This window comes from Platichthys flesus, chromosome 24 (assembly GCF_949316205.1).
Source record: "Platichthys flesus chromosome 24, fPlaFle2.1, whole genome shotgun sequence".
NCBI lineage: Eukaryota > Metazoa > Chordata > Actinopteri > Pleuronectiformes > Pleuronectidae > Platichthys > Platichthys flesus.
The window spans coordinates 13,497,003-13,509,539 of record NC_084968.1 but is presented as its reverse complement, the minus strand read 5'-3'; the positions used below and the strand labels follow the sequence as shown (position 1 = coordinate 13,509,539).

The window sequence follows — 12,537 nt, the reverse complement described above, 5'->3', positions numbered from 1 at the left end:
TAAGTTTCTTTGGTTTTTACTGTTGATAGAAATGTGTTAAAGTGAAATGAACATTTTAGATCCATTTTTTAAGTTTCTTCCAAATTCTACAGACACTGGAATCAGGGAGGAAGTTTTTTCTGGAGCTGTATATGTTTACAAAATGTGCAATAATACCCACGATGTCTGTATCGGAAATGTAATTGAGGTTTGATATTATTCAGTTTTCTTTATAGAAGCTGTGAAAACAGGAATAGTCTTATTATTATTATTTAGTATTTATAACATGTTTCCTAAAGAGACTGGAGCTCAAAAGAACTTTTCAAATTGAGATTGTCAACTTTATTATGAGCAAAAACTTGTGTCTTTCACAATTGTATGAAGTCGTGTGCAGAGGAAAGGAAAAAAATATGGATTTACCACTTGTTCCATTAGACAAAATGAAATTTCCAACTCTGGTGTCTGTCAGATCAAATGTGGTTTAGAGTCCTTGAGGTGAAGCTGCTTGCACTGGCTCTGTGTGTGTGTGTGTCTGTGTGTGTCAGTGTCAAGGTTACATTCAGAGTGAAAACATTCACAAAAGTCCAGACTTCATTTTTGTGGTGTTATTCCTGAGTGACATGAATTAATTCCTGCCATAACGCAACCATCTGAATTTGTTCCACGAGGCTGAAACTCCCGGAGCTTCTCCCTTTACGGTGAATCTGAGTTTGTGTGAATCCAAACACACACAAGCAGATAAATCCAGGTGGTGAATCACAACACACACCTGTAGCCCCTCAGTCGGAAGAACCCCGGGGTGTCTCATGCCACTATCGTATTTTTCTTTTGCCACGTTCCCGGCTCTTGACTCTTGGCTGCCCCGAGTGGCTCTGGGTTTGACTGACAGCTTTCTGGATGGACGGAGGGCGTATAATACACCGTGTCCAATCCCCTCCAGGAGTCGTGAATCAGTGCGTTATGGCATCGTGACGACTCGCCGCCCCGGTGCGTTTCTCCGAACTCGGCCGGCTCCTGGCGTCACGGAGCTGGAGTCCGCGGGGAGCAACTGGGGAGGAGCAGCTCTGTTTGGAAGAGCTCGTCAATCTGTTATTACACCGAGAAGCTTCACGTACGAGGTTCTGGTTGTCAAACGTCCTTTGAGCCTCTTTGTATTTGAGGTGGAACGCAGACGTGATCAGATATAAAAATAGAAATATCACGAGTCAAATATTACACTGACTATACTGATGATATATATTTAATATTGACATTAATAACAGAGACGTTCTAAAGTCTAAACTGAATTTCAACCCCAGATGCTTTTATTTGAATATTTCACTGTCTTTCTCATCTGTCTGCATTCCTCCCTCTTCTCCTTCTCCTTCCCCTTCCCTTGTTCATTCCTCGACCTTGATTATTCACCGGCCCCCTTCCCCTCGTCTGTTCCTCCGCCTGACCCCGCCGGTCTCCTTCCCTCCTTCCCTCCTTCCCTCCTTCCCTCCGCCTCGCCTGCTTTCTCTCTCTCTCTCTCTCTTGTCTATTTGTTCAGCCGTTAGCAGCCGAGTGGCTTTTAACGAGCTCTTTGATGAACGTCTCTCGTTAGCAGGGAGGGAGGGAGGGAGGGAGGGAGGGAGGGAGGGAGGATGGAGAAGAAGCATCACTTGGTTTTATCACTCTTTCTTTTACTCACCTTCCTTTACTTCTCCTCACCCCCATCACTTTTCCCCTGCATACTCATGGCCTCATACCCCTCTCCTCTCCTCTCCTCTCCTCTCCTCTCCTCTCCTCTCCTCTCCTCTCCTCTCCTCTTCTCTCCTCTCTCCTCCTCCTCTCCTCTCCTCTCCTCTCTCCTCCTCCTCTCCTCTAATCGTTCCCAGTTGCCTCCTGTGTTGAACCCTGATACGTTTCTGTCAGACAGACCTACCTGTGTGTTCATGTGTGTGTCAGTCAGCACTGGTTCAGGACATGTAAATAGAATTAACCCATTTCACGCTCAATCTCACACTATGATAATTCACCCCTGGGGTTGTGTGGAGCGTGTGTGTCTCTGTGTGTGTGTGTGTGTGTGTGTGTGTGCATACCGAGTTCAGAGGCCAGCCTCGTAGTGGAGGAAATCCGGCTGGTCTGTAGGTGTGTGTTTCTCGAACATATGTGTACACACGTGTTCACCGTGTGTGTAATTAGATTCTTCCCTCCGAGGCGAGCGCAGCCTCCTGAATGGACCGAGCTCCACTTTCTGCTGCTGTCGATGTTTGTTACAGACGATGAGATGAAGTTTGGGAATCTCTTTTAAAGTTTAAGTCTTAAAGTCAATGAATTTAATTTCATTGTGTTAAATTATTGGTCTCAAAGACATTCAGATAAGCAGAAACCTTGGGGAATCTGTTTATTACAGTGATTTCAGCAGGAGAAGAGGGAGAGGAGGCGATTTTAAAGTTTTTCACTAAAATTATTAAATCCTATCCTTAGATTGTTTGTTCAGGAAAGCAAAGAATTAAAAATAATTTGTTTATAAACTAAAGAGCGGAAGTTACCTGAGTTGAGGTCATTTTTTGATAGCTCTCTGTTGTTGCGATTGTTTACAACATAACGTATTGTCAAAACTTTTGGAGTCTTAAGTTATTTTACAATCATGATTAAGATATTTAATAATTACCAGAGCACATCGCTTGTTCCTCTGCTTCACCTCATTTTCTGTTGTTTCCCTCTTTTCAGCTCAGCTTCATTCTGTTGGAATGTAGACGTTGAGGCCAAACACACACACACACACACATACACACACATACACACATACACACATACACACACACTTCTGTATTAATGCGTTGTCATGTACTTCCTCATCCGCTGCTTTTAATCTTAATATAGTACTTCATCATTGTGACTACAACTGAACTCAGCATACTGTGTGTGTGTGTGTGTGTGTGTGTGTGTGTGTGTGTGTGTGTGTGTGTGTGTGTGTGTGTGTGTGTGTGTGTGTGTGTGTGTGTGTGTGTGTGTGTGTGTGTGTGTGTGTGTGTGTGTGTGTGTGTGTGTGTATCTCTCATTAAAACGTACAGCTCTTTTAAAGCAGCATTGATTAAAAGAGTATCACCTGTACACTGTCTCCAGACCACCGTGTTTCAGTGTTAGAGAAGTTCTCAGGTCAACAAGAGACAAAAAAGCAGGTTTTTTAAAATCTGATTCAGCCACAGTCTGTTTCTAAAAGAGGATGCAGAAACCTGCTTTCTCTCAGATGACCTGCAGGGGGCGACTCCACTGGTTCGTTCTATAGAAGTCTACGAGAACAAAACCAGTGTCTAAAACGGTGCTACTACAAATATGGCTACGCTGGACACGATGTCAAACTGTGACTGAGACGTCAACGTGGCCGCTCACTAACCACCGTGTCTCTCTCTCTCTCTCTCTCTCTCTCTCTCTCTCTCTCTCTCTCTCTCTCTCGCTCTCTCTCTCCGTCTCTCAGGGTAAAGTGGCTCAGACGGCGTGCATGTCGGCCTGTAAACACATCTCCACCTCGCTGATGCAGCTGCTGCTCGACCCCGAGATCCGACAGATCTCCATGGGAGCTCTGCACCAGCTCAACGCCGACGTCAAGGAGTGCGAGAGTGAGTCGACATTCAGTTTTACACAATTATATTTATTATAAATGCATCTTTAATATTGTTAGATTGGTTTCCTGGCCTTCCTCTTTTTGTTCTTCCCATTTTCGTCTCCCTTCTTCTCTCTGTCGTCGTTTCATCCCCTTTCTTCTTCTGTGACATATTTCTTCTCTCCTCTTCATCCCACATAAGACGAGCACCACATCAAACACGTAGATTTGAAGGTCGCTCGTCCACAACTACACAAAATACAACATTTCTTTTCAAGAGTTTGAATAAAAAAATAGTTCGAGTGAGGAACCTTGAAGTGTTGCATGGGTGCAGTTTAGATTTGACGGCACAGGGGGCGCTATGGAACAGCCAGTAGCATGGTTCGGCGGAGAGCATCCTTTAGATCCCCTCTTCCCCTCCCCCCGACACTCCTCTCATCTTTCAATCGTTTTCCCATCCTCCTTCCCATCGCATCCTCACTGCTCTCTCCTCTTCCCTCCCCCCACCCCCATGCATTCTTTCCCTCTCCTCTCCTCCCCTCACCTCCCTCCATCGCCTTGTTTTTTTTCCTCTGTTGAGGCGTATATATGCAGAGCGCTCGGAGATAAAGGAGGAGGAGAAATGAAAGAGTGCCAGGCGTCGTTGGCTCAGTTTTTTTTTTGTTTTGTTCGTGATCAACGTTCTTAGAGTCACAGTGTGTGTGTCTGTGTGTGTGTGTGACATAATGCACAGTGACATGCGTGCAGTGCTGCGGAGGGGTTAGGAGGTTAGGGAGTTACTTACTCAGGGCAGACGGAGGGCCCAGAAGAGGGAGTAAAAAAATACAACAAGAATAGACAGACACGGGAGGAGGTGAAGATACAGTAGAAGAATGGAAGAAAGAAGAGGCAAACAATTTGAGGGGTGTGAAGAATTCAAAAGAGAGAGAGCGAGAGAGAGAGAGAGAGAGAATTAGGCAGAAGGAAACCACAAGACGGAGCGAAAGGATGTGGTGGCTGGGGAGAGAGGGATTTCATTTAAGGGGGAAGAGGGATGAATGAAAGATGGAGGGACCTGACGGAGCAAGCGGAGAGAAGAACAGGAACAAGGGATTAATGGAAAGGGGTAAAATGAAAAGTGCAAAGGTGGATGAAGGGATTAAAGGGGAAGAAATGGGAGGATGGGATGGAAGGATTTTTACTTTAAACTGTAAATGGATTAAAAGGTGAGATGATGAATGAAAGGAAAAAGGGGAATATTTGACAGAGGGCGAGGATAAATATTCAGAGCGATGGGTTCGTGGGCGAGAGATGTGAGAATGAATGGAAAAAAACGAATGTATGAAAGGAGGAGTAAACAACGGGATAGAAAATGGAAGGATGGAGTGATTAAATAAAACTAAAAAGCAGAAATAGTAAAGATAGAGATGAAAAATGATCACGTGAAAATGGAAGGAAACTACATCAGTGGATAAAGTGAAAGAAAGAAAGTGAATGACAGAAGGAAGGAAGGAAGGATGGAAGGATTAAATGATAAAAATAAAAGGGTTAGAGAAGAATGGGATGAAAGGGAGGAGAGAGAGAAGAGGTCAGACAGAAAAGGATTAAATGAAAGAGGTGTGAAATAAAAAAAAACACCAGAAGAGAATACACGGATGAGAGGAGGGATTAAATGAAAATTAATAGTGACTCTGAAAGGAGGGAGGAAGTGAGGGAGAGCAAAAGAAAGAGGGATTAGAGATTAAATAGAGGGAGGAATTTCAGGATTGTGACAGATAAAAAAAAAGGGAGCGGGAGGTGCAGATGAAATGAACACGATCAGCGGGGAACACGGAAAGGAGGAGAAGCTGAGGGAGGAGAAGGAGGGAACATGGGAAAGACATGGAGGAGAGAGAGAAATAAAGGGATGAAAGAAAAGTTAATGAGACTGAGATGAAGAGCAAACAAAAAGAACCAGGGGGGTTCAGAAATGAAAATGAAGTTGACTCTTTACGTGGATTTGTTTTTCTCAAACAGGAAGTAAAATAATATTTAACAGCAAAGGACTGAAAAGTGATAGAAAGCAGAAGAAAGAAAACTTGAGTGGAAAAAGAATTGGAACGAAATTGGGTTTGAGAAAATTAGTTGAAATATAAATGAAGAATATAACTAGTCTGACAAACCCTTATTCATTTATCTGTAATAAAACATAGTATATCATATAATTCAATAAATCAAAGTTCATCTCAGCTACACATTAAAATAAGTAAAAAACTACTCCCCTTTATAAACATTGATATCTGCTATTTTCAGATTTTTTTCAGAAATGCACCAAATTGTTCAAACTCTTAAAAATCAGCCAGCGGATTTTTAAAAATAAATATTTGCATTTTTCCCTAAAAATGTGACAAAAAGGGCTGAATGCCCGAAAAATTAAAAAAATCTGTCTCTGCCCCTTAATCCACACTAACAATGTTACAGGTTCTCCCGAGGGCCCGACCGCATTCCTCCACAGAGTTTGTTTCAAATCAGTTCCGTGGACTTTGGCGTAATCCCACCGACAAATCGAGGTGAAGGGCCTGAAAGAGAGGAAACCTCGGTCAGCGCCGTGTCTCACGTGTTAAAGAACAGAAACACAAACATCCTGGATCCTCCCCGTTCGTCCAGATCCAGAATTACTTCTGCCTTGGCTTATGTGCCACAAAATTTCACGTAAATCTGTATTTTCATGGCAACAAACAAGGATTATTATATATATATATATATCTATCAGTGGGGCGTGGCTACGATCACGGCTACACACATGACGTCTCCTGCTCGTTTAATACCTGAGCTCTAAACAGGGGAAGGAAGTGGACACTTGTCCTCCATCTTTATTTACAGTCTACGGGCGGAACAGTAAAGTTATTTCCTGATTACCTACGTTTCCCCTGGGGGGGGTGCTGAGCTGTGATTGGCTGTCGGTCGGCGGCGTGCACACGGGGTCGGGGTTGAAACTGTTTTCAAACGACGAGGGAGAGAAATGAGATGAAGAAAGAAACAGAGGACTAGGAGGTGAAGAGTGAAGTTAAAGGTGAAATAATGGATGTAGGAGAAAAGGTTACTTCAGCAGATACTGTAGCTTGTGTGTGTCTGTGTGTGTGTCACGGGGTCACTGAAGATGGCAGGCGTGTAATCAGTGTTGTGGTGTGTGTGTGTGTGTGCGCGGTCTGAGGTGAAAGGGATTAGCGACAGGCTACGCTCCCTCTCTCCCCGCAGCACTCCTCTTTTCTTTCGTTCCCTCGCTCAGAATACCCGTCGGCTTGTTTACGGGGGCCAACTGACGCCAGGACCCCAGCTCACACTCCGTACGACCCCGACACACAAGCACTCCGAACGCACACAAACACACACACACACAAAAACACACACTCAGGCGTCGCCCTGGGTTCAAAATCCAACAGTTCTCGACTGTTCTCGAACACGGCGGCGGGGCCCTGCACAAACAGCGAGTGAACGCACAAACACACACACAAACACCACACACACTTGACGAGGCGACCAACTCTCTCTCACACACACACACACACACACACACACACAGACACAAATTCAACACAGCGTATGCTACAAAAACCTTTGCTCATTCACACCAACAAACACACACTCTCCCTCTCTTAGTCACACACACATGCACAGACACACACACAAACACCACACACACTTGATGAGGCGACCAACTCTCTCTCACACACACACACACACACGCACACACACACACACACACAAATTCAACACAGCGTATGCTACAAAAACCTTTGCTCATTCACACCAACAAACACACACTCTCCCTCTCTTAGTCACACACACACGCACAGACACACACACACACACACACACTCTTTTTGAACAGGACCCAGCGACATGACTCTAACACCCTTCCCTCCCTCCCTCCTCCTCCTCCTCCCTCCTCCTCTTCCTCCCTCCTCCTCACCAGGCTGTCATTTGTCTGCCAATCTATCCCGATGCATAGCAAATCCAACCAGGTCTTTTATTATTCAGTTTTTCACCCTCTCCTCTTTTCTCTCTCTCCTCTCCTCCTCCTACTCCTCCTCCTCTCTTCCCTCTCTCCGGGGGTGGACTGGGGGGGCGGGTTTGTATTTTCCCACAGGTTTTGCCAGAGCCGGCCCGGTCGCAGGCTTCCAGGGTGACACGTTGCTTCTGGCCTTCAGTGACTTGAGACAAGTAGGTCTTTGTCTCCCTCGTGGTCCTCCTCTCCTTCGTTCTCTCTTTTCTGTTTTTGCCTCCGCTATCTTTTTTTTCCACCTCGTCGCTCCCCTCCTCCTTTTCATCCTTCTTCCCATCCTCCCTCACAGTCCTCGTCCTCCTCCTTTATTTCTGATTTTATTCACCCCATCTCATTTATAATTTGTTTTAATTCTTCCATCCCTCTTTTATCTTCTCCTGCTGTTTGATGTCTTATAAAGTTCCAACGCTAAACTTCTCCTCTTTTCCTAATTGTTTCTTTTATTTCTCGTTGAATTCATCACTTTGTTTACAGTGAGAAATAACTTTTAAAATTCATAAATGAATGTCAGACAGGTTTAAGCTTTAAGTTGATGTAGCTGAACACAAAATGAGTTACAGAAGGAAACTGTTGAGGTGCAGCAGAGAAACACAGAGGCCACGACTAACAGAATAAAGGCTGTTTGCAGAATATGAATTAAGAGATGTTTAAAAAAGAGACGAAGCAAAAGACTGCTGCTGAATATCATACCAATCAAATGATCTGTAGATCCTTCTCCTTGTTTTTTATTTGGTGAAATCTCACTGAGATTATTTGATATTTCTGTCAGAAAGACTTTGACGCAGACTTTGTAATCTGGTGTGACATTGTGAGGGATTCTCTAGAAGACAGGTTCAGTCTGAACTCTTGAAAATAGAGTCCAGACATTTCCTGGAGTTTGGCGAGGACGAGGGGCGGAGCCTGTGTAGACGGTAAAGTCTCATTCAACTTGTTTGACAATCTCCGTCTCGGCCCTCGTCACCAAAAGCTCTCAAATCTCCTCGTCTTTCCAAGTTGACGTCTTCGTCCTCTACGTGTACGGCTGCTCCTCTTCATCCAGAGATGTGTGTGTTCTTCTAGAAACCTCTTCGACACGTCCACTCGAGTCAGTTCTGCTCTATTCTCCCGTGGACCCAATCTGGCAATATCCGGACATTTGAAAGTAAAAGTTTAGAAAATGCTCAGAGCAAGTAACTCTGACCTTTACCTGTCTGACGTTTAGTTCAAGGGAGAATTCAGGCTTGATTTAAACACACGTGTTACAGGGGAATGAATGAATCTGTCAACATGAGAGCCACACGCCAGATACAGGACATATCTCCACTGCTGTTGGTGATATGTCCTCTCTGGTGAGAACCTGCTCCAGTTCTAGACCTCGTCCCCGGTCGTCCCGCGGGCCGACCCGGGTCCTCAGACCTGAGGTTGAGAAACACACGAGGGCAGGAAGTCGCCGGGCGGTCTTGTTTTTCCGGGTCCTGGGAAAAACCAGAACCAGACGGAGGAGGGACAGAACTGGGCGACAGCGCTGAGAATCCAGGATGTTGGGCGGAGCGAGTGTGCATGTGTGTGTCTGCGCGTGCGAGAGGGCGACGAGTGTGTTGTTGTCGTATTTTAACTTTGCGGAAAAAAATGGGCGCTTGGCAGTGAGGGAGTGAAAGTGCGTGCGAGGGGAACTTGCGTTTGCCATCTTCTTTTGCGAGTGTGTTCTTTTAGCGTGTGTGTTTGTGTGTCTGTCATCCCAGTTGAGTGTATCTGTGTTTGTGACCTTTGTGAATGTGTGAAACAGGGTGAGGTTTGTGTGGCTTTCCTGGCTTGTTTGTGTGTGTCCGCGTGTTTGTCATCATCGCTGCGAAAGTGTGTTTGAGTGTGTGTAGCTGAACATAGTTGTGTGCGCGTCCGTTTGTGTGTCATTGCAGTGAATGTGTGAAACAGGGCGGAGAACGAGCTGGAGTTTGTGTGCCTGGCCGCTCGTCTTTGATGTGTGTGTGTGTGTCGTCGTTGGTGCAGAGTGTGTGAAAGTGGTTGGAAAGTTTGTGTGTGTGTGCGTGTGTGTGTGTGTGTGTGTGTGACAGCGGATGACGGATGGGCCGGCAGGACGGAGCAGGGGACGATGAATGAGGTGACAGACAGAGACGGATAGCCCTTTATCCCTCCGTCACAATCCCTCTTTCTCTCTCCCTCTCTTCTCTTTCTCCGCCTGTCGGGATGATGCAGTGCCTCTTGTTCTCTCGCTCGGAGGAGGAGAAGGAAGGGGGGAAGATGGGGAGAAAAAATTGCATTCATCCGGCATCGATGTTTACTTCTACTCCCCCCCCACACACTCCTTCCCTCTTCCTCCTCTGCTCTTTCGCCTTTCCCTCCGTTGCTCCCACTGCTCGCTTCATCCTCCTCTTCCTCCGTCTCCATCTTCTCCTTCCCTCCATCCTCTCCTCCTCCTCCTCCTCCTCCCCTTTCACTTTTCTTTTGCTGATCAGAATCTTTTGGAGTTATTCAGCTCCTCTTTCATTTCTGTCTCTTTCTGTCTCTCATCCATTGTTTTTCTGAACCTTTCTTATCAAATCAAAAGAAGTGCATTCCTCCGCTCTGTGTGTACACATCTGCACCAGCATCTTTGTGTGTGTGTGCGTCTGACGGATCCACACAATTTGGGTTAATTTTTCATGTTTGTGCGTTGACATGTGCGCTTTCATATGTCTCCATACGCGTGCATTGATGCTTTGGAGCATGTGTGCGTCTTTGTGTGTATATATATATTTGTGTGTGTGTGTGTGACCTGGTGGTGAATGGCCGATAAATCACGCTGACGGGGCCGTTTGTTGTGTGGTCGGGTCCCGGTGTTCTGGAAGGTTCCGGGGTCCTGGGACAGGGCCGGGCCGGGAGTTCCCCCAGGACAAACACACACAGACACACACACACACACACACTCTACCACACAGACTTTGATACACAGGAGACTGAACGTGATTTGTCGCAGAGCATGTAAAAAATAATAGTTATATTACAATTTATTTAAACAATATATTTATATTTACGTTGTTTTCAGGCTTATTGTTGAACAACACACGCGATCGCAAAATCACAATTTTTTCGACATCCTGTTCGATCAATATTTATAATTTAAAAATATTTTTTCCGGACTTCCTGAAACTCACTTCTGAACAAATTTCATCAATAGCTTTAAAACCCTGAAGAGTTATAAGTCTCTTTTGTCCTTTTAAAAAATAAACATGTAATATGTAACATGATTGTGCATCACACTCTGTTTTAAATATTAGCCTTTTTTTTCTTAACGTTGTCATTCTTGTTATTATTAATATATATTCACCAAAATATACAGGAATATTGTAGAACTGCAATAAGTATGAATATCATTATACAAGCCAAAGTAAAAGGGTGAGAACTCCTACAGTGAAGTATAATTAAGTAAGTTTTAAAATCCAGAATCATGAGTTATAAATTGTAAAATAAAATAAAATAAAATCCAAAACTATCTGTCGAACAAAACATACACAAATAAATATTTGTTGTGTTTATTTTAGAAAAACCTGACTGAAAAATCCCCAGTATTCTTAAATAACTAGTTAATCAATTAATCTGCTATTCTTGTGTCGGTCATATGTATTGATAATTTAAGAGGAATTTGCAAGGATGTTATTACAAAAATAATAAAACATTTGAAATTAACTTGACATTACATTAGGTAAAAAATGTGTCAGGGTTACTAATATTTATTTAAATGATCTCTTCAGCAACCACACAACATATTTACCTAAACACATTATTATACATTAGACATTTTGCAAAGGTATAATTTAAATATAGAATCCAGAGACAGTTTTCATGACTTTGAAGCCCGGCCCTGAATATTATGGAGTTTCTCCTGCAGCTTCATCCCATACAAAGTTTAATTCAGTGAGGTACAGGTGAGGTTTGAGTTGGTTTACAAGAAATGTCGAGTGAGTTTTACTAAAGTTCTTGATGCAAAAGTTGATTAATAATATTTTATAATCTTCTATTAATTATTTAGTTAAGTTTAGTCGACAAGATAGTTGAGAAATGACTCCGAACTGATTTTATCAACTGAAAATATTCCAAAATATTACTTTTTCAAAGATATAAAACAGAAAAAGAAGCAAATTCTCCCACTGATGAATCTGGAATAAGAGAGAATGTCTCTCTGGTTTAAACGTTGACCTGTAGACGTGCACGGAGCAGCTGAATATCACGCACTCGACTCTGGCTTCATTTAACCTCTTATTACTCTGGACGTGTCTTGAACGCAGCACAGGAGCTGAATCTTCTCCCCAACCGTTTGAAAACTGTCGAGAACGAGGCTGATTCACTGTAACGAGCTTATCTGAGCTGTCAGCAGCGTTCTCCTGTGTGTGTGTGAGTCTATATGTGTGTGTTTGTGTGTGTGTGTATGCATGCGTTTTGCCCTCATTATCCACAGATCCTATCAATCCTCCTATATTTAGAACATTCAGAAGTCTGTGGTTACTTCAAACCTTTGGCTGGCCCTGTTCTCCGTTGGTGCGTGTGTCTGTGTGTGTCTGTGTGTTTGTGTGTGTGTGTGTGTGTCTGCATGGGCGCGCTGCGGTGTGGCATCCCCCCAGAAAAACGCTTGCAACACTGGAGTTCCACTCATCCCCTCCTTCTCCAGCCGCTCATAGGCCAGGGATGCATTCTTCCACCTTGAGCCCGGTCATGTGTGTGTTCACCGTCATTGATCGGTCCCGGCTTCATTCCTCTGGTCGACCACAGTCAGTCAAATTCCATCCATTCATGTATCTCTTTTCCTTCTTGAGATGCCATCTTCTCCCCCTCTCCTCCCCTCCTACCCTCTCCTCCCTTCTCCTCCCCCTTGACCTCTTTTTATTTTGCTTTTGATTCTTTTCCATTCTCCACATTTTTGCCCCTAATTACCAAATAAACAGAGATGATCCAAAACGTGGTGACGGCCTGCAGGGCCCCATGTGACGCA

The 12,537-nt window shown here is 44.2% G+C and overlaps 1 protein-coding gene across 1 annotated transcript in view; it reads left to right on the top strand.

Annotated features, from left to right (window-relative positions):
- Positions 1-12,537, top strand: part of exoc6b (exocyst complex component 6B) — a 63,183-nt gene that overhangs the window by 35,927 nt on the left and 14,719 nt on the right. The window contains exons 19-20 of the mRNA XM_062383536.1: positions 3,425-3,566; positions 7,659-7,732. Coding sequence (XP_062239520.1) covers positions 3,425-3,566; positions 7,659-7,732 — 216 coding nt within the window. The remainder of the gene's footprint in view (positions 1-3,424; positions 3,567-7,658; positions 7,733-12,537) is intronic.